The 27,914-nt window shown below is 31.6% G+C and overlaps 2 protein-coding genes across 7 annotated transcripts; one reads left to right on the forward strand and one right to left on the reverse strand.

Moving 5' to 3' along the window:
- Positions 1-197: 197 nt before the first annotated feature.
- On the forward strand, positions 198-11,114 carry Rbsn-5 (Rabenosyn-5). 3 transcript variants are annotated; one of them, XM_074118779.1, is made up of 14 exons: positions 198-370; positions 1,681-1,857; positions 2,535-2,651; positions 4,012-4,152; positions 4,232-4,393; positions 4,477-4,559; positions 4,633-4,772; positions 5,864-5,950; positions 6,150-6,320; positions 6,705-6,813; positions 8,024-8,133; positions 9,813-9,914; positions 10,009-10,067; positions 10,788-11,114. In XM_074118779.1, exons 1-14 carry the CDS (start codon positions 349-351, stop codon positions 10,802-10,804), a joined length of 1,497 nt encoding a protein of 498 aa, XP_073974880.1. In that variant the 5' UTR covers positions 198-348; the 3' UTR covers positions 10,805-11,114. The 3 variants fall into 3 exon arrangements, with proteins under 3 accessions (XP_073974880.1, XP_073974882.1, XP_073974881.1); XM_074118781.1 differs by lacking the exon at positions 198-370 and adding an exon at positions 1,017-1,144; XM_074118780.1 differs by lacking the exon at positions 198-370 and adding an exon at positions 1,306-1,617.
- A 1,148-nt stretch (positions 11,115-12,262) lies between these two features.
- Atg7 (Autophagy-related 7) lies at positions 12,263-27,878 on the reverse strand. Of its 4 annotated transcripts, none has more exons than XM_074118764.1 (16): positions 27,692-27,874; positions 27,387-27,581; positions 26,924-27,164; positions 26,700-26,813; positions 25,026-25,152; positions 24,840-24,942; positions 23,073-23,158; positions 22,049-22,148; positions 21,835-21,991; positions 21,064-21,228; positions 20,075-20,245; positions 19,876-19,998; positions 18,686-18,801; positions 17,400-17,532; positions 15,992-16,111; positions 12,263-12,413 (listed from the first exon to the last, which is right to left on the reverse strand). In XM_074118764.1, the coding sequence occupies exons 2-16, from the start codon at positions 27,575-27,577 to the stop codon at positions 12,378-12,380; spliced, it is 1,983 nt and encodes a 660-aa protein (XP_073974865.1). In that variant the 5' UTR covers positions 27,578-27,581; positions 27,692-27,874; the 3' UTR covers positions 12,263-12,377. The 4 variants fall into 4 exon arrangements, with proteins under 4 accessions (XP_073974865.1, XP_073974863.1, XP_073974864.1 ...); XM_074118762.1 differs by having other exon boundaries at positions 26,924-27,179; positions 27,692-27,868; XM_074118763.1 differs by having other exon boundaries at positions 21,835-21,979; positions 26,924-27,179; positions 27,692-27,863.
- Positions 27,879-27,914: the final 36 nt, after the last annotated feature.

Here is a 27,914-nt window from a genome sequence, read left to right on the forward strand (position 1 = left end):
CAAAAACAAATAATTAAGAAACAAAAAAGCTTTAAAAAATGCAAAAAAAAATTCACAAATACAACTGTAATGAAGACGATTTTCTGGTGGTTGACAACAATGAAATAAAAACATATTATATTTTCGCGGGCAAGAATTATGTAAAAATTACGACTTGTGCTGCCCCAACAGGCATGAAAGAAAACTAAAATGATGCCAATTGTATTATTTGGTCAAAATTAAGCAAGAAATAATACATTTTAAACTAGTGATGCCATATGGCATCATCGAGCTGGAAAGGGTTAAAGAATGTTGATCTCTCAGTTACAGTCAGGTTCCAGATCCATATTGTAATATGTATAAAGATTCATGATTCGGCGATTTGGAGAAGGTATCTTTTAAACATACTCAAAGAACATTTTCTAGAAACCATTTTTTCTTTCTCAGTAGACTACAAAATGGTTATTTCCGATAAAAAATCAATTTCGAAAATTTGATATGAAAAAATTCGACTGTGATGGTATTGAATTTTTTTATTCGCCGATCATTAAATCAGTCAGTCAAAGTTCCATTAGCTACGACTTAATTCTTGGCATCCTTCCTTCGCAGTAAAAAATTCCTTAAAGTAGGATCTGGAGGGTAGAAATTATTTTATTCCAATTCTAAGCAATCTAATCAGGGATATCTAACAGCTGGAACATCTGTTAATCATGGTCATGCTATGATATAAATGTATATTTGAATAAAAAATTCTAACAATTTATACGACAGAATAGTCATTTGTTGGCGTTGAGTGTATTTAGCACAAACATCGAAATTTCGCAATTCGCCGGCCAGTCAAGGCAACGTTTGGCGAAAAAAAAATTTTAAAAATTCATACTTATATCAGAAAAGTGTCTATCCTAAGTTGATGCCAAGTTTAGCCTTCCTATCTTTGCAAATCGTTTGAGCCACTGACCTTCAGAATCATAACGTTTGATCTGCTGAGTTGACGGTTAATTACTCTACCACATGTCCAAAAAATTTAAAAACCATCATTATAGTTTGTTTCTTTATCTACCATTATATTCTAAGATAATTGATCCTTGCTATCAGCTAACAAAGAACAAACGTTATAAATTTTAATGTCTCTCTTTAAAGAATAGATTTTGAATTTATTTCTACAGTAAGTGCAATAAAATAATTTGTTACTTTTCTTCAGTAGTGACTGAATTTCACCTCTATTTAACCCAGAATAACATGCAGTGCCTCATACGAGCTTAAGGAAGATTATTTTTTGCAACAGAAATAGCACTGTTTAGTGCCGGTTTTATTTACCCTCCCCACCAAAGTTTGATATGTTAATTTGTTTAAATCACTTTTTCTAATGAATTGATTCTTTATTAACGTCTTCCATTTTTATTCACTAAATTCGTACTGTAAAACTTATAATACTGATGCCAGTACATACATACATATATAAAATGTAAGCCTGTATTGAAGGGTTGGGAGGTTTCATTTTCATTATCTGTAACTATGGCAGGAGGGAGTCTGTCGATTAAATTATTATTGTATTTTACAAATTGTTTTTGTTGTAAACTTTGTATAGAAATGATCAACTAAACATATCTGATACATTTTACTCCTAGTGACGTTCCGGTCAGTAGTAAGGGCGAGTCGTTAATTATTAATTACTGAATATTTATGAGTTCGTGTTTATAGGAATTTGTTATCGAGTTTTTACAATTAGAAAGATAATGGCAGAATCAAGTGAAAGTCAAGTATTAGAAGGTTTTATTTGCCCTATATGCAAATCAGATCTTGGTACAGCGGTAAGTTTATTATCGCATTTTCAAGATGAACATTCAGAAGAACAAGATTTGATAAAAACATTCAAAGGTATGTAATAAACTAATCGTGACTTCTAGCATTATAACTTACTTAAGATTTCCCCTCTCTAGGCTTCTTAGCCTAAAATAGAACAGAGAATTTTTTTTGTTAATCAGAAATTATAAATCGGGGAAACTTGCAGTGCCGCATAATATCGTTCGTCATATCACTCATATTTTTCTTATTTCTTAACTGATTCTCATTCATCGTCAGAGTTGTTTCATTAGTTTGGTGTAGAGATGTGGCTTTCATTCACAAAGCTTGTATTCCACACAACATTTGCTGACTGTGGCCCTGCGTTAATCAAAAACACTCATGGTGTGACTTATAAAGAAGTTTATTTAAAAACAGGAACGAACTATTTATTAACAAAGACAGTGATTGTGAGAAGCAAAGATAGCATTGTTCTCAAGTCTAAAAATCCAAGTTTACTGGTTAGACTTGGCAGCGTTCGAAGAAAAGTATGGAACACACATATATGTGTATGTTAGTCAGCAAGCGTAGTGAGAGACGGCAGTGAAGTTGAAATTTCTGAAACAAACTGATTAATTTTCCTCCGATGATGATGAAAGTCCGAAACCGAACAGGGATACAATAAACATGCGTCAAAATCAAAAATATTATCCAGTGCTGCGGGCCCAACCACATTTTCAATAGTTCAGCTAATTTTTTTTCTTTTTTTTCAGACTTGCTAGACAAAGCCAAAAAGAAAATTCTGAAGCAAGAAAGTATACCAGAAACAAGCAGTTTGCGAAAAAGTGTAGCACCTATAGCTGATTATATTTTTGATCCCCAGGATTTAGGTATGTTCGAGCATGTGATCATGAGTTAAAAAAATAAATAAATTGTTTTTACCATCAAATAAAAATTTACCAAAAATGTGTTGTAATCATTTAACATTTAATTTAATAACTACTATAACATTTTATTTCTTGATAAATGTACATAGAAGCATATAAGTTGTAATCTACATTATTTGCTATTATGTGTTCTCATTCCATCATCGTTTAAAAAAAGGAGTGATTGGTAATGAAGATAGTTGACATTGCCTCCATCGAACAAGTCGTTTATCCATGGAAGAAAATATATTCTCTCTTTCTCTCACTCACACCTACGCACTATTTATGTTAATTGAAAACTCAGTAATTATCAGTTACATCTTAAATAGGACCTTTCTCACCGAAAGAATAATAAGCAAGATGGGAGATAGTTAGATTAGTAACTAGAGCGCAAGGCCAGTGCGATCGGATTGCTGCCTTCTTCATTTTGTTTTTGTGTGGTGAAGCAAAATAAAATTTTTAGCAGGATATGAATTTGCTTAACTTCAGATAGCTTAGATAAACATGTGTAACGGTGCGATGACTGATTCAGTAAGAAGTCCTCTGGTCCTTTTTTTTCTAAGACTATCAATGGTAGTATTCAGAACTTTTACGTTTCTCCTTGTTCAATATTCAGTTTAGTTTTTCATAGAACAAAGAGGCGTTACTCTACTCTGGTGAGCTTTAGCTCAACATTGCTCAAGTTGATTTATAACAAGGTGTAATCTAAGGAGCTGCGTAAGCCGTTAAGATGCCATAAGTTGCGATGCCACTTCATGTAAATAGCGTCGACAGTAATGCGAACAGGTTTTTTTTCGTTAATAATAGATAATTAATGACTTGCTATACAAAGAAAAAGTACAGAAAAGACATATGTCGGAGATAAATTATATTAAAAAGTAAAAGTGAAAAAATATGTTTACTTGTATAAATTTTTTATTTTTTACTCGTTAAACATCGTGGTAATTTTCCTAACTAATTTACAAACAGTTCTATAGAACAAACTTTATTATATTTTCTCAGTATTGGATTTTGGTCAAATAAATACTTCGTTAAATATCTATTTTGGGAGTTTATCCGTGGCGGCTAAGGACTTACAACCAGCTTCAGAGATAGTTTAGCAGGCCTTTTAGCTTCTGTCTCACATTAAATTAAATCAGAAAACTAAACGCAATCGTTTTTAATGTGAAATATAGTTAACATTTTTTAGAAAAATATCAATATTCATTCATAAATGAATAGTGGAGATATGATGCTGACAATTTTTCTTGTGGGGTAGCAGCATTGCTTTTTTAATTCATTGTTTACTCCTTGACTATGTAAGTTAATTTTCAGGCAATTGCAGGTAAAACTTTTAGTCATAAAGCGTACTTCTGCGCCATAAGAGAGGAAAGGTTACAGAAACTAGCTGTACCTACTAATCAATTAATAATTCGTTTAGAAAAATTGTTGGATAAAATGCCTTCAGACCCACTGAAAAGAAAATGTAAGAATGAAATACTTTTAGCACTAATAATTTTTTTATTTATTTATTGTTAATATAATTTAATGAAATATTATTGAAGCACATGAACAGTCTATTGTTCCTTGGATTGATGGAGATGCTGTGCCAAGATGCCCTAATTGTGCTGGATCATTTCATTTAACTAGGAGACAGCATCATTGTAGAACTTGCGGTGGCATCATGTGCAATGACTGTAGTCACTTTATGACTTTAAATACTGCCCGTTAGTAATATTATTTAGTATATTTCTAAATTATATCCACTTAATAAAGGAAAATTTGTTTTATATTTTCATTGATTTTTTAGGTAGGATAATCGATAAACCAATGGAGGATGAAAAATCTCAAGGGAACGTGGAACAACTTAGGCTTTGTATACATTGCATTAGTGTACGTATCTCAGTTTAATTTATTGTAATCAGTTTGTTATTATTTCATAGAAACTTGAAATATGACATTACAGTTGCTTGAAGTGCGAGAAGAAAAAAGAGTGAGCAGGAATTTTAAACCAATTATAAGTCAGTTCTATGAGAGGTTAGCAAATTATAGAGAGCAGGCGGATCAACTTAGTTGTCAATACATAAAGATGTCTATTTCTTTGAAGTAAGACTTCCCATATTTTCATTTATACTCTTTAGCATTTATATATTTTATATATATTACATGTGAACCACATTCAACAGACCAGCGCGCTCCACTCTCCAGTCCGCTACCACTGAGTACTTCCCTTAAGTATTCTTTTAATTATTAAATTCTTTAAAAAAATATCGTAACCTAATTCATAATTATGCTACATAATTCGATGAGATTACCACTTCTTTACAGTCAAATAAATAAATAATTACATTCGCATAATTAAATAAACAAAATTAATATTACTTGTATTAGAGTTGATTATCACAAATTACACGGACAGGGTACTGTTGAGAAACATTTAACTTTGACTATTTTTGTCTCTCGGAAATGGAATGGAATGGTAATGCATAAATATGCTAGGTGATCTATAGCGATTGTAAAAACTTTGGGAACTTTTTGGGAAAGTCATTTTTAGTAAGAAACCTGTGATCCGATTTCGATCAGTAATGAAAAACAAAACACAGCGTAAATTTAGTAAGGAGTTAATTTAGTGTTATTGGAAAATTGGGTGGAAACTGGAGTGCTTCATTGCTCATATTTTCATTTGATCATATTTTTATTTGTGGTTTCTGCGATGGTAATACTGTGCATGCATCAAGAGTATACAGCGAAGATTTCCGCATGACATCAACTGCACTTAAGTTTTGCGGTTGAACTTGTCTAGATAAGAGAAGAACTGCCTTGGTTATACTGAGAAACGATAACTATGAAAGCTGATCGACTTATTTGTTTTACATACAGGTCCTCTAAACAATTATCTATTCCAAAAAAATCTGATCCCACATTATTTGTGAAATATTTCAATTCTTGAGACATTCTTTGTTTGGTAGAGATTTGAAAAAATTGCCTAGCCTATCAAACAGATTGTTTGATATAAATGAGAAACTTCATTTAAAAAATCTCTTTACTTATTTCACTCTCTTTCAGATAGATGAATAAATTGCAATACTTGTAGAGGTCCTTATGTTTTCTTGATATTATTACACCTTCACTTATTTGAGACAGATTACTTTTTATTATTATTATTATTGTATAATAATTGTAATTTTTCTTTACAGTGCTGGTGAATCGGTATATGACTTGCAGGAAGCACAAAAAATAAAAGTGAGGCTTTTGAAACTTGCGGAAAATATAGACTCACTTAGGTAACGATTTTTCGTTTGAGTCACTAATTGAAGTGAATAAAACATTTTCCTTTGATAATTAAATTGTTATTATGGTGATGCTGAAGAATGCATACAAAGAATAGATGTAGGGCATGTATGCTGTTATACATTTCTCTTTAGACATGAGACATTTTATTACCTACACCACAACCGTACTAATTCATATATTTTGTTATAGTTCCAAAATAGCTGTCTTAGGGAAAGATACAGAAAATCCACCGCAAGGACAGGCTTTTAGACTTCAAACCATGATTAGATCAGCTTTTGCAACATATCTTAGAAATCAGCTTTTAACGCTTCCGTTGTTACCAACAGAAGAACAAGTTGAGAAAGCGCAGACAAAACGGAGGTACATATACTGTTTTTATGCGATATTCTAAAGTATTTTTAAAACATAACCATTTTGTTAACAAAGGATTTTTTTTCACTTTCGTACCTCCTGTAACATTAGAATACTAAGCTACTTTAAGGTGGTAATGAAGGGGCGGGTGTTGGCCTGTGGTTAAGGACATGACTTTGCAAGAGGGAGATCCCCAGTTCGAATGCCGCGTATAACTACTTTTTATTTAATAGAAAAAATTGTTTATAGTAGAGTATGAGCTTCCGCCCCGTTTACGACACCTAATTGGTAGTTGGACTATAAGCCCCGCCTGAAAAAATAAGCGATTACTTTACTTTTTTTCAGGTGATAATGGTGTTTGATAATCTTTTAAAATTATATAACTTTTTTTAGACAAGAAATAACGGCAAGAATACAAGAAGAAAAACTGAGACATGCCAAGTTAAACAATGTAGTAACTTCTAAATCAGGAGCATCTCAACAAAAAGTTTCAAATGATCCAGTAGGTACTTGGAAGAAATTTAATCGATCTTCTTATTTCTTATTTCTTTTTTCTTTGACAAGCATGGGGAAGGCGGACCAATATTTATTTAAGAGACGCGTGGCCGTTGAATAATGAGGTATGGTTTGAAGTAAGAAATTCCATCAACACCATTTCATCAACAACTGGCTGTAGCGTGATTACGTTCATAGATTCTAAATAAACCACTTCCGACTCACTGCATGTGAAAGTCTAATTACTATGTTAAAGTTCTAGGAGAGAAAGGGATAGTGTTCAGATTGTAGGAAATGATGATAAGAATATGAGACGATACAGAATGTATTGATTAGAATGAAGAGGACAAATTAGAATCTATTATTAATAGGTCTAGATACGTATTAGGTTAGTACGTATTAGCTAGTGTAAGGGTTGCAGCCAAACAACAAAGGATATCCACAATGGGTAGAGAAAAGTTAACAGCAGGATGCTGAGGTAGATGTAATCGTGGGAGTCAACCAGTTTATTAGTTTTAAAATCGTCAGAGAAAGGTATGTGAACATAATTGTGGACAAGATTGTAAATGGCGGTTTCAAGGTCTATAAAAGGAACTGAATGCGAACGTTAGACAAGAAACTCCATAAAAAAAAATAACTCGACAGTCAAGGTGACTGCGTATTCGGAATCTCACTGTATCATGTGGTCCAACACCTCCGAAGTTTCAATCCATCCTGTCTTGTTGCATCATATTATAATTGTGAAGATGGTTTATGCCTTTAACCAGGTTTAAAAATTCCTGATTTAAAAATGGTCTGAAAAATATCGTCGAAAATAATAATTATTATTTTTTCCCCATAACCCTTCCTGAATACCTGATATTTATCCAGTTCTTTGAAGACCATTTGAAGAAAGAACTATATAAAGATAAAACTTTCCAATAACCAAAGTTTAAATATAATTTTTTCTGCCATTCTTTTTCTTTGCAGAAACCGAAGTTTGTTTGTTTTTGTTTTTTTTTCTGCTATCCGTTTCCAAATCAGGCCAGGTTTTGCTTATTGAGATTTGATTAACGTAATAATATTTTTTCATTCTATTATATATTTTTAAAACTCCAGTTTGATTTACGAGTAGTGTATAAATATACTAATTTATGTAAAATAGATTTAGTTAGTTTATTACTTGAATACATTGCTGAACATTTTATTATATGATCTAATAACCTTTTAATTTTCAGGCTGTCAGTTTGGGTCAAGGTTGGGTTCCTGAAAGTAAGAAAGTGAATGAGTCGGACGACCCATTGATAGAACAAATGAATATTATCAGGAGTTACATCAAAGAAGCCAAGTATTTAGTATAATTTAGATAGAAGCCTATTTTAGATCAGAATACAGAAATCCGTAAAATTGTAAAATAGATGAACTTGAACGAAACTATCCTTCGTGTCGATTGGACGGTGGTGCTACCAATGTAGAGTATTAACTTAGTGCGATATTATGTTCATACCATTAGAAATGCTAAAATCTTCACATTCAGCACCTAGAAACCTACATTTCAGCTGCGGTCTCTATTACAAAAATTCGACATTATTTTATAACTTTCTTGTTTAGTATATAAACAAACTAAAGCGATCTTACCTCTTTAAATCCAGAAATTAAATTTTTAGAAACATTGGCGAAAAATTAAGTTGTTTTATTGACCGAATCGCTACTATTAGTACAAATCATAATAATCTCAAACTGAATATTTATAAAATAAAAGTTCACATTCGGAGATTACTTTCAGGTATCACGCACTCCGTTCGACACGAAGGTTCATGTCCCGTCTTTGGGAAATTTTCGAATTTGGTTTCTTTTCTTGCTTTCTCATACTCGCTTGCATTTTTTGCCGTATTTTTTGGTAATCAAATGAGAATCCTAAAACTTCTAAGTAAATTCATGCATCGTCTCCTTCTCTAGCAGGATCATTGAAGAATCTTTTTTTTTCAGAGTCAACTTTTTTTCAACAGTAAGTTCCGAACAAAAGTAAAATAAGAAATAGTCATTCTTTAATAATCAGTTTCATACTATGAGCCAATATGATTCATTTTATCATTTAAGGATCTCTTTTCGCCCTTTCCCACTTAACTTTTATGTGTTATACTTGGTGACATACATATCCTCTCCCTTTGTACAGGGATCATCGTAACATACAGTATTCTAGGTCGACTCTCCTGAGTACATAATTTTATCCTGCTTAGTACTAATCAATCCACATAACCGTTATTATTGTTGCTAGGACCGCAAAAACGCGAGGAAACTGATTCTCCAAAGGCTCCTATCTCAACCCTCGAAAGTTCCCTGTTCAATCTATCGGTTCAATGAAATATCGGAAATGGCACTAACATTTATCTACTCAAGATCCTTCTCCTTTTATTAACTAATAACCAGTTCCAAATATCCTTAAAAATAGCCTTCCGAAAGCGAGAACATTAATACACAAGCTCTCGCTGACTTCAATCTCCTTTCCGATGGCATTCAAATGTTAAGCCACAGCAGCTTGGCATCATAGTAACTATTATGTGATGTTTCATTTATTTTTAATTTCTAAATAAATTTTAATTTCCACTTATTTTTCAACAACTCATCAAGAAGAAATCTCTATTAAATTAATTCAATAGAGCTTCCATTAAATAGCGCGTCAGTAAGTAATTAAAATATTATTCCCAAGTAAATTGTGACGGAAGTTGTTGTTTAAACAAATTTTCTCTCAAGCATATTTTTCTCAAACTACAACTTACATTTTCATCGTTGATAACTGCAATCACTTTTTAAGCAGCTAACAATTGGTAAGGAAATCCGAATGTAAACTGTTAATTTTTATTCGCCGGAACAATTGTAGTAAAAGAATTTGCGGCTATTTCAAATATACTAAGTTTCTGCTTCCTCAGTAGACTGAAATAATAGGCGATTAACTTTTCGTAACATGTCTTTATATATATAAAACAATTATATAAATATATGACATTAATAAGTGTTAAATTATAGGGTAGCGCATAGATATGATGAAGTTACAAGTTTGGAAGAAAATTTGCACGAATTAAAAAAAGAATTTTGGAAAAAGCAGCAAGCCCAAGATCATATAGCCAAGTTAGTAGTAGTTTGTTAGAATACTGTTTTAAAAAAGGTGCACAAGAGAAGTAATTTAACAATATTCTATATTTTGCTGCATTTTTAAATACAGATCTGGCGAATCAAGTGAAGCTGCTAGTATTAGTAGTAATGAAGCTCACGCCGACTCTGGTTTGTATTTTATTCATTTACTTACTTTATTAAAGATTCAGCTAATAAAATATTAGTGATCGCACAAAATAGCCTTGTGTAACTGAGGTGCTTTGTGATAGCCCCCTAAAGATTAGATCACCGTTTTACCTATGACTCGCAAACATAGAAACAAAAATGTACAAAATGCTTACATTAAAAAAACTATGTTTTTGTCGTATTTTGTTGGTTCATGTAGTAATTGCCCTTAAGTAACTTCGCTTTTTTATCTATTCTATTATTTTTACAAATTATTAATTTCTATTTCTGTATTTATCATACTGTGAAACTAATCGTCACTAAATCTGCTTCCACGATTCTTTAATTTAACTGTATAGGATTTTCTTTGAAGTTTGTAAATTATAAAACTACTCCTCTGCTGAGGTTGGTTGTTGACCAGTCAAATGTAGGTTTCTTAACTTAAAAGTGGGCGAAACAAGCGCAGCAGGGATCAGTCAGGCAATCTGATTTTAAGGCGTATTTTAAGGCATAAATAAGCTCTTTCATTTCGCGCACAAGGGGTGGACGCAGAGCAAGAACTACAATAATATAATTTCTATAACTGTTGCATATTAGTATATAGTTCATTTCTAATCTACTACCATACACATCATCTAAGTTCAAGTTCTTTTATATTTTTACGAAACTTAGCATATTTTTGTTATTTCACAATATAACCGTTATTGTTGTATGTTCAAACAGGGTGTCTAGAGAACTGAATGTTTGAAGAAGCCTATTCCGAACTGTAAGACATCAAGAATTCAAAAAAACAAGTTCTAAAATAATGTTGATCATAGAACGTTTCAATCATTCCTGTTATCGTCTGTTGATTCTTTATAATTTTTAAATATTGTATATCTAATTTCTTATTTATGCAGATGATGAGATTGATTTAGTGAAAGAAGTTGTTGAATAGAAAATAATTTTTTTTTACTTTGCTCTCAAAATACAGTAGAATTATTGTTATTTTAATTTATTAATGTTGCAGATTTGTTATTTATGTGTAATTTTGATAAATTTGAGATCATTTTTAGTAGTTATTTCTTAAAGAAATAGTAAGTAAGAAATGTGTAGCGCCAAGTAATTTATAAATAATTATTAAAACTCAACTTTTATTTTTGTGTTCAGATTAAAAAAAAAGAAGAAATGTTGATAGGTTTTGATGAAAAAGGAGAAAAATTGCAGCTTTATTATAATATTGAACAAAAACAAACCATTTGATATCAAACGAGTATGAGGCGAAACATTTGAAGATCGAACTGAACAGTTTCTTTTTTCCTTCCTCCATCCGTCACGAATGTTTGAATTCTCCACATCATGCAATTATCGAAGTACGTTCTAACTCTGAGCCCTGCGCTTTGATTAGATTAGATTTAGATAGTAGATGGGACGGGACCTATGCCCCAAGGCACCGCAGCCACAGAAGACTTATTGTGCCAGTCCCTTCTTAGTTCTAGTAGGCGAACTGCGCTTTGATTAAGTGAAACAAAAAGTCCTATAAGACTGAGAGCAGACACTTTCCTAAAACTAAATTAAGGGAACCTTGTTGTGTGCTCATTCGAAGTATTAAAAAAATCATTAATTTTAAAAGAGGACAAAAGATACGTAAATTTCGTGAAAGGCTTACTTAAATCTATTGTATTTATCATTGGAATTATCAAATTTTAGATGGAACATCTTTATAAATTGAATGCAGAACAAGGTAACACCATCAATCCTTTGGAATTAATTATGTAGTGTTTCGAATCTAATGTGCATCCCATTCTACCAATAAAGCCACAAAAAAAACTCTCCTCCTATTCCTTTGAACTCTGTAGACACTATACTATATGCTAAATCTATCTAAGGCAGGGGTGGACAAATCTGGCCCGCGATGCGAGCAGATCAAAAAGCTGTTTATACAGAAAATTCGTAAAGCAATTGCTGAATTTTAAATCTTGAAATTTTTATTTTCCTCTGCTTCACAAAACTTGGCATAACTACAGGCACCCGAACATCTCTTACATCCAATGCAATTGGGGTTGTAAACATACAATTCCATAATTCAAGCATTGAATTTAGAGGACTCTTTTCAACTTTCTTATTTTATTTCGGACTCCAGAAAGTGACTTTATATCAATCAGTTAAATGGAGAAAACTTTGTTACTAAAAATTGTTTTGAGGAAACAAAAACAGTATTTTTAATAAATCAAATTTAATTTCATCAATTTTATATCATATTTCAACTGTTACATTACAACTAAAAGAACAGATAGAGTTTATGAGAATAAATATAAAAATTATTTTCACCTGTCACACCGATTCTTCTTCGTCCGACAGTTCCACTATCTGAAATAAAAATCTGATTAGTATTTGATTATCAATGTGTCATTTTAGAGGATGAAATGAATGAAGAAGGTAGCATAAGAATAAATCTTGATAAAAGAGTCAAAATATAATTCAGTTCCGATGTTAATGCATAATAAGTTATACAACTATAGTAAATATTAACAATACTGCTCTCTATGATCATCCTCACCCAGAGGGCATCTAAAAGTAGAAACTTGTTCTTTTTATTCGTTCTAGCAAACCATTAAGAAATCAACACATTTAAAAATTATCCAACATAATTACGTTAAGTTACTACTTTAACGTTATATTACTATATAACTGAACTTATGCAGGCGTTTTAGAGTCATGAATAAAAAGAATGGGCGTCTTTAAGGTTATAAAAACCAGTTGTTAACTTTTTTGTTTAGGAGGTTTAGAAGAATCGCATTCAAGCAATTATTGAACTCTGCCTGGGTTGAAAGCTTGACAAAAAAAATTATACAAAATTATGACTGAAATCGCTAATCTTTCTTCGTTTGGAAAACAATTTCTAAACTGTTTCAGAATTCTGCTTTGCATGCAAGTAGAACAAGGAAAGATTGTCTGCGCTGTACACACAACCAATTTTTAAGAATACAACTCCAAAATTTGGCAAATCAAGTCAGGAACAAAACAATTCGAGTAGATATCTATACGAAGCTGTACCATCCTCAACCCCGCTACAGATAGGTAGGTATTCACTAGAGCACAAGAATGAGGCTTGCTCAATAACACTGACCTGAATCTGGCAACAATGGAAATACAGCTTACTTTTTGGGAGATATGTTGCGTTAATTTTGTCAAGGAATGCATTTTGTGTGAATACGAGGCTTAATACTTAGCGATTAATAAATCTATTGTGTTACCAAAAAAGCACATACTATTCTCGAACATAACTTGCATATATATCTTCAAGAAAGGAGGAAAGTCACAGAACAAAAAAATAGTACCCAAAAGTGAACGCTAAGCATTGATAGCCGAGAACAAACAAAGGTTACTTTCGCGTGATTAGAGAAAACAATATCAAATTAAAATATCGAAAAAATGTAGTTAATATTAAAACTGTCCGGTAGGACAGTTGTATAATTAAAACTGTCCGGTAGGACAGTTGTATAAGGGTTGATCGTCAAAAACTGCACGAAAAAGCGTAACGTTGAAAAACACCCAACTTTGACAATTTTTTTCTCTTTTTCTATAAAAGATAAAATTCCCAAATTTTCTTTAAATTATAGGACAAACCCTCCTTTATAACTGAAATTTTTTTGCAACAACATAGATGTAATAGGTTTCGAGAAAAAAGTTGCCGAAAATGAGCAAAAACGGCATTTTCAGAAATTGTTGTTGTTCTTCTTCTTCTTCTTCTTGTTGTTGTTGTTACCTTTTTTGTAAACCGCGTACCGCCTAAACGCGTGAACCGATTTTCATGAATGAGGTGTCATTCGATTCGGAATTTTTTGTAGATGTGCCTTTTGGGGGTCTCGACGCTGTACATCGAATGGGAGAGGAGTTAGCCCCCTTTATGTCCCCCTCCAAAATTATTATTTCTAATTTCTCTGTAAATCTTGGCCCGATTTTGATAAAATTTGGTAGGATGATAGGGTTAGGGCTTCCCTATGTACCATTAATGCGACGATCTGCTCTTACACTTGTTAAGAGGAAGTATAACAATCTTTCAAATTATCGAGACGTGAACCGATTTTCTTGAATAAAGTGTCATTCGAATCAAAATTTTGTACAGATTTGTACTTTAAAAGTCTCGACGCCATGCCTCATAAGGAGGGGAGTTTGCCCTACCCAAATAAGGCCCTTTCTAAAACTATTATTACCAATATTTCTATAAAGCTTAGTCCGATTTTGATAAAATTTAGCACGAAGAAGTGATTAAAGCTCCTCTACGTGGCTGTGAAGTGCCATCATGCTCTTACGCCTACCAACAGGAAGTACTGCAATCGTTAAAATTATCAATGAGTGAACCGATTTACATCAATGAATTGTCGTTCGATTCAAAATCTTTGCCTTTTAGGGAGAAGTACAGTAATCGCAGTTTATTTTTCTTGCTCCTCTTAAAAGGAAGTACTGAAATCGCAGTTTAATTTTGCTATTTACCTTCCTATTTTATTCAAAACGCTTTCTCAAAAAAATTGTTATTGAGGATGGTTTGGGGACCGCAATTATAATCATTCTTTAAAAAGATCTCTCCAGTAGTTACGGTTCCGACTTAACGCCTTATCAGGTTATAATGATAGAATTGCTTATACCAAATTTTAAAAAAATCTGTAAAGCAGATATGTAACTTTGCAAAATAGACAAAAAGAAAAATCTATCCTAAAGGTACAAAAATCTCCTTAACAAAAACTTACAGTTTAAAAAGTTAAGTATAAGGGTTTATTAAACGCCAAAAGGTACACAAATCAGCAAGTACCCATCATTTCATTTATACTTCATTGATATGATTTAAGTAATTTTACTGCATTAACTTTTCCTTCACATTTTTAGAATTTATTAGATGTCACAGACCCTTATGCTGGCCAGTTCATTCATAATATTTTTTTGTTATAATTATGATAAAATGAGTTCTGAATTATTCTGAGTAGTCACATATACATGCATGTTAAAGTAGAAAAAGACAAAGTCAGAGTCAGCCACTGTTTAAATTTGAATCACGAAGGATTTAAAACAATATTTCAGTCTTGAATTCGTCTTACCGAAATATTCGTGAGCACAAATAACACACAGTTAATAACAAGTAGATTATTCAACAATAATTATTCATTTCTCAATTGTAATTTAATTTAGTCCCCCTAATTTTACTTATAGTAAAATACTGGAATAATTAGCTGTCCTAAAAATATGCATATCTTATTTATTTTATATTACATATATACAACATTGTGGGAAGAACACCTAGATTGAGAATGTAATTGAAGAAAACTATATTATTTGCGATAAAGCCAGATAATTATTACCTATTATTATAAACGTTTGACTACTTCATACAATAACAATTACTTTAATCGAAGAATGAACTTAAACCGACGATTTTTATTTAAAAATAAAAATAAATAAAATGAAATCATTGATGTATGTTGGTGTAAGCATTTTTTTAAAAAAAGTTTTTGAAATCTTTAGCCTAATTTTTTTTTTTCTTTTTAACCTGTAATTAATAGTTTGATTATTATAGATAAATAGATATTACAATCTACAGTCTAGAACAAATATTTTGTAGATGAAAATGGCCAGCATAAGGGTCTGTGACATCTAATAAATTCTAAAAATGTGAAGGAAAAGTTAATGCAGTAAAATTACTTAAATCATATCAATGAAGTATAAATGAAATGATGGGTACTTGCTGATTTGTGTACCTTTTGGCGTTTAATAAACCCTTATACTTAACTTTTTAAACTGTAAGTTTTTGTTAAGGAGATATTTATATATAAGTATATAAATATATATATTGTGTGCGTACGAGGCTTAATATTTAGCGATTAATAAATCTATTGTGTTAACTAAAGCTATAGTTAGCTACAGTTATATATATATAACAATTTCTACTTTACCTCTATACTTTCAGCAAGTTTATGTATTTCAGTAAGGCCTGTTAAATCTTCCAAATAAGTATTTGATTCAAAGACCTTCTTTAGAAAATCATTTCTATTTTTCACATATTCCTCTTTAACCTAAGAAAAAATATTATGAATATAAATTAGTTCAATACATAATTAGGGAGCTCTTTTCAAGACCAGTTTGAGGGATGACTGGTCTCTCGAAATAAATGGTTTATTGACAAATACCCTTCCCACGCAGTAAATATAGATTCATTTCCTTCAGACTATCAGCAGAATGCAATAAAAAAACATGCAATAAATTAAGATGTCCTACAATACTTAAAATTGATTTAATTACGCTTGTTTTAAGATTTTTTTCTTTTAGATTATCAAATTTATCAATGAAAACCAATCAACAATTTTATAAAGGATGTCTATTGCTCAACCATTCCAATATGTATCTCTTTATAAAACCCATAAAAAAGAGGATTTTTTCCCGTGTGCAAGATGATTCATAGGATTTCTGGAAGTTAATAATTATTTTCGTACAAATAATTTTGTAGGGGTGATATATCAACGAAACAAGTTTTTGTCGCTTAAAATTCTCTTATCTCATCACCTTTACATCAAACATAGCTCCTTTTATTACTTGTTGACTCTTCTGGGAGTCTCCCTTCAAGGCTGAACCTCTCAGAATAATCTCAAATTCTTAAGCTAAATAAAAGGGCTCCTTGCCTGATCGAAAGGTGTACTAATTTTATTAAAATACTTATTGTTTGTTAACAGGCTACTAGCTTTGTTTAATATCTATGATTTGGATATTTTAGCGTCCTCATTCAATGAATTAAGTCATTTTTCTTTTCTCACAAGTGGCAATATACTCCAATGACACCATGGATGCAAATATTGTGTCCATGTATTTCACTGATTTCACTTAGAGAATCAGAGTCTACGATTGATTATCCAACTTTCGAAAAAATAGAGTCAACTTTTCTGTAAATATTTTCTTTTTTTTTTTTATTTTGCAAATGCTATATTTGTTTTAAATTGTCTTAAGTCAAATGTTTTCTTCAATCTTTGTATTATTTATATGGTTACTTGTGAGTCATAAATTCAAGCATAAGGTTATTGTTAAACACTTAGTTTGTTTTGAATTTGTATTTGTTCTGTAATTATTTAAAACCAATTCTCTAAAATATTATTAACGTATTTTTAATAATAATTTCAACGAAATTTACGCTCACTTTACAAACGAGATCATGAAACTAGTGTCAACCCTTCTACTACGGAATCTCTGAACTCTAAATCTCTAAAGGTCTCTAAAGATAGAAAAGAAAGACGCTCTGGGATATTTTTTCCCCCGAGAAGAAGGTTATATTGAAGCTAGGTAGTTTAATAAATATATGAATATTATAGTCACCAGATCTGAGCAAGCAATACAATGACCAGAAGCAGTGGTAGCCGGTGTTATTTGGTTATAGTGTGATAAAAATCCCCGGACTGAATGAGGTATAATTCCAAGAACACTTTCTTCATCTGGGTTGGCGGACGCCCTAGAGCAATAAATAAACTGCACAAATCAATAAGTTGTAAATCAAAAGAAATAAAAAGGTTGTATGGGTTTATGTTCCATGTATTAAATTAAACTCTAGTTTCTTTAATTAAAATAGTCTTAATAATTAAGGTATAAATCAAATAAGGGATTTTGACGGATTCCTGTGCAAGGATCCCGGATTGGAATCCAACTGCTTGCCGTTAGATAATGAGAAAGCCCTGTCCGGAGGCCTGCTATTCTACCTCCTCATCAAGAGATGAGGCCGTTCACTTAATTTTCACCTAAATATTCTTGTCTGCCTGCAGAAGTAGAAAATCAAAGTAAACGAATTAAAATCCCAAAACACAGTATTCACTCTAAACAAGAAAACTCTGCTTCAACAACACTTCTACTGCCCTAACTAACCAATTACGATATCTCGGAATACACCTAGACAAACGACTAACATGGAACTCACCCACGAGAGTCAAACGCATTGACCTTAAACTGAGATACAAATGTTAAAAAGACTACAAGACAAACGTTCAAAACTGACTTCAATGAAAAAAAAGAAAACTATATACCGTTCTTGCCCCCATACATAATGAGTAGAGCTCTATAGAAGTGCTAAACAAGCTAACAACCAATTCACACCTTTCAGTCTAAATAAGAACAATAGTTAACCCTTCTGTCTCCAATCACGTAGTACACTCTGACCTAAATGTTCCTCTAAAACAGTTAATCCCGCTACATAACACTCCTCTCAAATCTAGACAGTCATAACAACTCTCTACACCACAACACATCATTCAAATCCTCATCACAAACTAAAGTGGCGATGGCCACACGACCATCTCAGCAGATAATGCCGATTTCCTAGAGTGGTAGCTGTCTGTCTAAGCTTGCCAACATGACGAACTAACAGCTTCCATCATTGGATGGTCGTCTTTCACTCCACTCATGTCTCTGGGTGCTCTTATGGATATACATGTACACCGTTTCATCTAGCTCTCATTTCTTTTCCTCGTACTGTATACAGTGGTAAAAAATAAAATAAATAAATAAGTAAAAAAAGATTCCTGGCTAGACTATCAAATGTTTTTTAAAATAGAATATTTACAATATAATGAACTATATGTGTTTATAATTTAAAATTAATTTAAAAAACATACCCCACATTGTGCTGCAATAATGAAATGTATATTTCAACTGCTAAACTGGATGCAATATACGATACTCCTGGTCGAGTTACTGTGCACTGTTGATCTAGGGTTCTATCTAACATAGACTAAAAATAATAATAAATTGATCTTTTTTTCACAATTCCTCTTAGAGATAATAGACAATATTGAATTTCACAATGAATGGAAATATTTTAAAAATAGCTTTCATTTGAGTGTTAATGCATCTAAAATATATATAACAAAAAATAAAATCTTTCCAATAACATGCTTTGAAAATAAATAAATAAAAAATAAACAATGCTCATTTTAGGCAAACTAGCCATTCAGTGCGAGCGTCCTATTAAACGGTAGATTATTGCTTTATTTTTTCGCAGTATTTGACTGCTTCCCTGGTACATTATCTACAAAATATAATTTAATGTAGACGAAGCTCTACATTATTCCCAGTCTAGGCCTTAATGATCTTTAATGATTAATATGAATAATTTAATGTCAAGTATGTTTGCTAGTCGCCTCCGTTCACGAAACCTAAATTTGGTAGTTGAAACCATTGTTGTCTCTATTCTAAAAATAATTCTTTCATCTACAAGTTGACGTAAGTTAAAATACGTTTCCCGAGGTTACAGCGACCTAGGGGGTCTGTTGAGAAAACCTATAATTAAGGCACTCTGCCTGTTCAGTTTTATTTAATTAAAAAGTTGTTTAATCCCTCATGCGCAATGATCAAGTTGTTTTTTTTTAACGCGCTAGTCTCTTAGCTACTTACACTGACAGAAGTTGGTATTCAAAATGATTAATGCGTTTCTTTTTCTTCCTGACAAACCTGAAAAGATTAATCGTTGTCAGGTCCATGCAATTTAGAGGTGCCAAGAGGCTTAAAATTAACCGAATGATCATCAAACCTCGTCAGAATAATACCGCAGATAACTTAGACGAGTTTGACTTAGCTGAAAATGAACTTTTTGGTCTAACTTGAGGTTTACTCCCACCACTATCAATTGTTTGTAACTTTGTTTGCTGCACCGTAAATGGCTAAGAATTAGGGAACCCTCCTGCCCGGGAAAGCTACTGCATCACTACCCTTACCTACTAAAAAAGTAACGCATTTACTTCTCAAACAAAAATTTAACATTTTGGTAATTAACAAAAAATGCAAAAAAGTACAAAATTTAACTCACATTTCCTGGAGCTGTAACATCATTACAAAAATAACAACCCAATTTACTAGAATTTTTATTACTCTGCCTTCCATGTCTCATTACCATATATGTGTCAAATCCCAGTGCGGCAGTAATCGCCACCTCAAATAGTAATAAATACTGAATTAAAATATTAGACAAACACACACAAAAGATAAAATCTGACACATTACTTTACTTTATCCAAAACTGACGCAATGACAGTTGGAAGCCATCTACTCTCTCTGGAATCGGTAAGTAAAAATACACAATCATGGCACTCAATGAGATCGTGAAGTTTTAAAGCATGTTCGAAATTTGCAGTAGGATGTCCTGGCATTGGAATTTCTAAAATAATTCCAGATGATTTCTAAAAAATGAAGCCAAATTAGCTTATACATTCGCAAAATTATAAAAAATAAAACTACAAAACTCTCATCTAAAATTGTAAGCATTTATAATACTGACAAGTCTAGCGCAGCATTATCTTAATTTATTTTGTCTTCTTTCTTTATTTTCCTATAAATAAACTTGAAAATAAAATGATACTGAATGCTGTACCTTTTTATTTAAATTTACTGTTTAGAACAATGCAAACAAACGTTGCTAAAGGAAATTTGTATAGTGACATAGGTACCACAAGGAACAGTCCCTCTAACGGCAAAACACTCTGTGGAAATGTTTTCTGATCAATCGTGCCTTATAAAAAAGACATCAGGCCATCAGACCCATCACATATGGGCACTCCACCTAGCCCGAGTCAAGAAACGCGAGTAATTACCTCTTAAAGGTGAGTCGACTACACTGTCTAGCAAATATTAGTAGGAATGAACTAGTATACTGGCCCTAAATAATTTACCTCTGTTAAGATGCTCTAGAGGTGGAAAGAGATATCTCTCTAAACAGCTACTAGTTTAAGTGCAATTCAGCTTACCTTCCTAGGAAACCTCGTAGACTGGTGCAAAATTAGGAAGCAACCATTCCAGACGAAAAACCAATTTAATATTATTTACTCCCTGCTATCTTTAAGTGACAGCATCAAGGTAACAGAAATAAGAAAAAAACGAGTGATTTAAAAACTTGGTTTTTTAAGAAAGGGGCTTTAATGCTTTGGCAACTTACCAGATTTAATATTAATTTATGTTTTCAAACGTTAACTGTTTTGGCAAAATATACTAAAAAAAATACCATGCTTGGGAAAATTTTTTTCAAAGCCTCTGCAGCTGCAAATGCTTTAAATTGCGCTCCTTGGCCTAAATCGCAATTATCATAATTATATAGAGACTGTCTCACTGGATTTGAGAATGAAACTCTTCCATTGTCAACAAATGTTATATGCCTTATTCCCCAAGCCTGAAATCAGTCATAAAATTAAAAGTTAATTCATTTTATTATACATTTAAAGAAAAAACCTAAGTGAACAAACTTATTAATCAGATAATCTCGCCTAAAATTTGCAGTCCTTTACTCTTAAGTAACATTCATTTATACCTTTATACTAGTAAGTGTAAAGGTTTACTACTCTACTATGTAGGCTAAGTGAGTAATATTAAAGAATATTTATCATGTTCCAACAAATTCAACGAACAATTTTGAGAACTTCTAAATAAAATTTAACACTCATTTAGTTATTAGTAATGCAGAAAAATACAATATTTAATAAAAAAAAAAGATAAGACTAGATTAGCATTTAAAAAACAAACTAACAAAATATCAAGTTACGTAGAAGCAACAAAAAATAATCTGGTCCTAATTTTTCTGTTAATAAATTAGGAATAATAATCATAATGATAGGAAATTTAACTCTTCTTTTGCGCATCAACTGCTGCATGGCCAATAAATAGCACCTCAGATCATTTTTTTCACTCTCTTATTACCTCTACTTGATCTGGGATGCTTATATTATTAGAAATTTGAGTAATAGTAGATTTAACTAGGAATTCAACTAGCAGTACTTACCATTAGGCAACGAGCAACAGAACACCCTAAGGTACCAGCACCCAAAAGAAGGCATTTTTGAGAATTAATTTTCAGTAAATCTAATTCTGGTGCTAAACGCCACTTCATTAATTTTAAATTTAAATCCACACTTGATTCTGCCAACCTAAAATTATTTCTTATTTAAAAGATTAAGAAAAAACAGCTTAAATTTAAAAAATAAATACCAATATACCTGATAGGATCAATACTATTTTTTAAATTAACTTTCTTTGGTCCGTATTTATTTCTCGTATTTCTTTCCCAACCGATCCATTTAAACCCATCGTATTCTCCTGAAATTGCATTTATTTATTATATTCAATGCTGTACAAAAGTATTGGTTAATATATAAAATAACATTTATAACGAAAGGCGCTAATGACACAAACAATTGATGCGCAATAAAACAGAAAATACTTATTATTATAAAATTAGATACCTTCTATTAAGATCAAAATTACCTAAAAGTAAATTAATTAAATAAAAACTGTTGTAACAATTTAGCTCAATTATTTCAGCGTAACTCTTTTAAAGTTTAATAAAAAGCATTTTTGAGATCTTTCATATTTTATAAACAAAGGAACCAAATAATGAATAAAGGGAAGGGATTAACTCAGTGATTAGCGACTGGATTTCCAAGCGGATATTTCGGTCTCAATTCCAGCTGCTACCCGACTCTTATAACTCACTTATAATATGGACCGAGTTGTTCGTAACGAAAAAACACAGTCCGGAGGCTAGCAGTGCACACAAAAAGGCTCTTGGCGCCAATAAGCTCACATAAAGCGATTTAGACTAAAGCGACTTTAGATGATGATAATTAGCCTAGAAACTATAGGTGTATATGACCTTGTTTTAGTGAATTACTTTTATTTCCGGCGTGAAGAGCAAAAATTTAAGACTTATTAACAATAGTAATAAACTTCATTACGTCATAATTAATGAAATATTATTAACAGTATAATTGGGGTCAGCCCAATAAGCATTTTTTTGGCAACTGTGTCTGATGAAAACTTGCCCCACGCTTTTAGAGTATAAAAAGGTAACCCTTAAATTAATTGGAAAATAATTCAAAATATTTTTTCGATTAATTTTGTGATTTAAATGAGAAAACCAAAAAATGTAGTATTAATTTAGTACATAAATTAAATTTTAACAGCATATTATTAAGCATTCGACAAAAAACAGAAATGAAATGTACCTTAACCAATGCATACCTTCAATCTGTAATTTAAGGACGAAACTTGTCTTGAACTTTGAACCAATTCTTAAACAAATAACATTCACTGGTTCGTTACTTTTCCTATATATAAAAAAAAAAATTATATCACTTTTTTAAATAAAATGAGATAAGCTGAATAAGCTCTTAAAAGAATCCCTATATAGCTGATAAACAGAAAAACTTTAGCTAAAAGAAACGAGAACTTCATTTTTCATATATGGTACCTGTCGGTGTTCTCTGTTAGTACAACTCGCTCTCACTATAAACTATCCTGTTAAGATGTTTACAGCAGAATATTAAATATATTAACCAACCTCAATAATTACATTCTATACTGTGTAGTCTGAGTGCTCTATCAGAAAATTTTGAAGACACCGTCGGACTAATTTAGCGTTTTATGCTCATGTACCTTATTATTAACAGGACACCTGACTATGATTATAAACTTCCAAGAACTGTTGCCCATTTTCATACTCAGTTTTCAAGTTTATCGATAGATAAATACAAAAAATTATTAACAATGTTCTGGATTAAATTTGTAAAACTCTCTTTTTATTAGAGAAAGCTAGTCGGTTTCGAGCTTCCATCCACCTCAGAGGTAGGTTATTTAGTTTAGAGTAGAGTAGAGATACTACACTTGCTGGCCACAGCCACGGAATTATACTGATTTTGTTTGCACTGGGAAATAATTATTGTTACATAAACATTGATGAATATGGAATTCTTATAATTTAACAAATGCTTAAAATCTTAAAAAGAAAACTTTAAAAATAAAAAAACATGCAACATGTTAAAATACCCATGTATGAGAGAGATTTGCTCAGCTGTGTCTGTGTGTTATGATACAGAAATTGAGTTTTATGAGCGTATCAGAGTTAAAGTTACTTCGGTCGTTCATAATGTTTTGGTAAATGGCTTTCTATTTGCATATTTCTTTCTCTTTCTAAGATGTCCGCACGTCTTCCCTTGCTTTCTGTGTGTATCGGCGTCATTGTGTTGTTGTCACCGACATCGGACGTTGTTAGGGAACATACGCGAATAGTAAGCAGCAAATATCAATGTCAGAGACCTGGATTCCACACTTCTCATTTAAAATCAAGCTCTTAGGATCTGATTTGAGAAGGCCATAGCTTGTATGTGACCCAGAAGTCAATGCACCATTTAAAAAATATATATAATAGGTTAAATAGTGGAGCTGAGAGATCATTTTAAATAAAAGTGGATAATTTAAAAAACCATAACTATTCGAAATATTGAAACGCCAAAAATAAATAAAAAAATTAAGTTCATAATTCGTTAAGGTTTTAATAAAAAAATAAGTAAGTTCGGCAAGAGAAGTGTTTGCAAAAGACATTCTCTGGCCATTGCCGAATATCTTTTTTTTCAAAAAAAAAAAAAAAAAATTGAAGTATCACATATAATTTATAAAGACCCCTAAAAGTAAAAAATCCAGAGAAGGGTTAAAAATTACGAAAAAAACTTAAAAATGTTAGAATTTAAAATAATAATTGTTACCAAGGGAAGGGATTAGCTGATTGATTAGCGAATACTGGATTTCAATGCGGAGATCATGGGTTCGAATCCGTCTGCTCGCCCTTAAATTTTCTCTTCTTAGGAGCTTCTTACATCTCACTGTCCAGTGATGGACAATGTTGTATTTAACGAGAGACTGGCAGTGCACTGAAAAAAGCTCCGTACACCAATAACCTCGGATGCTGACGCGCCTTAAATACAAAAAAAATATAGTAATAATAATTGTTACCTATGATAAGCTATAAGGGCAAGAAGATTACGAAGTGGCCATCCTGGGCACCTGATCTCGTAGCTAGGATCCAACATGCATAAATAAAAACGACCAGTATTATCTGAAAAGACTTTCCATTTTACATTTATGTTTATAATTATAAACAAACCATTTCAATTGTAGAAGTATAAAGAATGCAGTTACCTGAATTTATACGATTTATATAATACTCCAACGATTTACATGAAGAATTTTCTCCATCAACTTCAAACATAAAAAATACTTGATCAGATTCTGGTAAATTTCTGTGCGACCTTAACAACTTTTGAATCTAGAAAAAATAAAAAAAGTACGATACATCTAAAACTAAATTTATATCCTACTTCTTCGTTTAAGACCCTACCTGATGAATTCTAACAATAATTGGCAAGGAGAATGGAGTTTCCGGAAATATGATAAAATAGAGAAAAGAGATGAATTCATCATCTCAAACAATCCCTCAGAGGAGCCAAATATCTACAACGCACTAAAAGGCCGGGTATAATACATTCATTAATAAGGAACAATTTTTGGCCCTCCAGATTGGGGGTAGTTTGAATAATAATAATAATGTAGTTATGATGATGTAGCTAAATATTTATCTCCATAAACTTTTTTACAATACCCTGAAGAAGGTAATAAATTTATCGAAACGGTATGAAGTAACAAAATTTGTTTTTGTATTCATGACCGCACCTCAATATTTCCCAAAATTAATTTTTTTTTTTTTTTGCGCATCAACAGCTGAGGTTATTAGCGCCCGGAACTTTTTCCAGTGCCCTGCCGCTAGACAAACTGGCGAACCTAGTGATTACAATTAGTCTTCTCGGCCTGCTGACTAAATATTGTCTTTTTTAACAAGATGGTTTACTTGATGTGGTTTGACTCCAGGAAAATACTCTGAAAGTTTAATGGCTGTGTCTTTCTACTTCAATACCTGCCAACTTCACCAAAACATTGTCTAATTTGAGTTTTTTGCTGGATTGTGAATTTCTATTTTGAATCCTCAGCTTTTCAGCCGATCCTGGTGTCACTATAAATAAAATCTTAAATTAAAGTAACACCGATTGTATTAAAACCAAGCTCAATCTGTATTTTTGAAAATAAATTGATTTACTTATTTTCACTATGTTGAAATCAAAGAAAGTGTAAAAAGCTTCTGTAGCAGTGAAATTTAAGTGTATTTTGTCCTTCTAAAATGAGAATGAACCGTGCTTAAGAATATTTTTGGAGATGAAATAGAGTCCCTGGTTTATAATCCCAACACTGAATTTAACCAATATTTCTGTTGGTATGAAATGTTAATATGAGTAGAAAAAAAGTATTAGAACAAGACGGTTGGTTGGTAATGTACAAAATAATACGGAGAAGTTGTTGAATTCGCCATTTTCAACGTGTCAAACTTCCAATGCGTCGTTCTCCCAACAGATCTTGGATCTACTCACAGTTAGATGCGTATAAATTCAGTTATATAAACTTGTGGAGCCATTTATCTCTTTAACCTGCTACGGTACAAACTGCTAACCTTAACGCAAGATGTTTCCTGGAGGTAACTTTGTAGACGATACTGTTATACTTTCACACCCCATGTGAATCTCCCCTGTAGTAACTTTCCTCCCTCTCTACATTCAACCCCAATATAAACTTTGCCTTGCAAAATTAATAATAATAATAATAATAATAATAATAAACAATAATAATAATAACAATAATAATAGAAAACTTGATTTGAATATTGCCATTTAACGTCTAGTTTAACATTAATATAAATGTGCGAATAAATTATTAATACTTAATTTTTTTTCGCGACATGACGTATACAATATAAAATTTAAAAACCTGGGCAGATGAAAAAACAGTGTTCATATCCTTGGCAGAATGTAAATGCTGGTATGAAAGTGTTGATAAGGCAGGGAAAGCAAACCAGTAAATAAATTCATAAGTTTTTAAATCCTAAACAAAAAACAAATTATTTCATTTATTATAAATATCCTGTTGCCATAAAAAATAATAATCAAAATGAATTAGTTTAACAGTTAAGAATATATGTTAAGAATACCTACCGCAAAAGTAATAATAAAAAATTGTACCAATAATTCTGGTTTACGAATCGCTTCTCCACTTTCAATTGCTATGCCAATTTGCCTGCCACACTTTTCAATAAATTTATTTTTATCCAATTCCTTAAATGACTTCAAGGAATTGAAGTTGATTACACGACCAAATGATCGGACAAAAGATGTTGCGTACTGAACATCGTTATTACAAAGGTATTCAATTGTAGTATATTGCGACGTGTTTAACCTATTTAAATTTTGCCTAAAACATATTCAAGCTATCTAATTTCTTTATTGTACATTATAAATCATTGACAATTATTAAGGCCCTGAAATACCAACACACTAGTTTGTATATGACTGCCAATATAAGTGTACTAGTGAAAATAGCTTTTTATTTTAAAATTCTTATAATCGCAACAGTTAATTAATAAATAAGTTTTTCAATAAAATGAATGGTTATAATTACGTATTAAAGGAGGAATAATCCACCAGCATGCACATTGCATCTGAATTTATATAAAATCCAAATATTTCCCTTTCATTTTCTTGCAACTTATCAATTTCCAATTTCACTTGGCTCAATTTGTGCCAAAACGTCGGATCAATTATTGAAATAAATTGCATAAATTTTAAATTACTCTCATCAACTTCAGTCATTGTGCTACAACACAAACACTTGTCACAATTTACAGAAACTTTAGGCTTACATGTGAAAAATTAAAGTATTCTCAATAATTTTAACATTTACTTTTTTTGTTCGTTGGTACTTACAGTATATCAATAGATATTGATCTAGTTCGCGATTACAACAACTGCATTTGTTTATCAGCTAGCTCTACATTTCCATTTTCTATTGCTTATTGTTGTATATACTGTTTCATCAACGGCAGGTTATAAATAACCCACAATGATAACATGATGACGCTTTAAGAAATGCTTTTGATCTCCAAGATCATAATTCAAACCTGCTAACATCGAAAACACTATTGTTTAT

This window comes from Rhodnius prolixus, unplaced genomic scaffold (assembly GCF_049639745.1).
Source record: "Rhodnius prolixus isolate KJV_2025 unplaced genomic scaffold, Rpr scaffold_2, whole genome shotgun sequence".
Lineage (NCBI taxonomy): Eukaryota > Metazoa > Arthropoda > Insecta > Hemiptera > Reduviidae > Rhodnius > Rhodnius prolixus.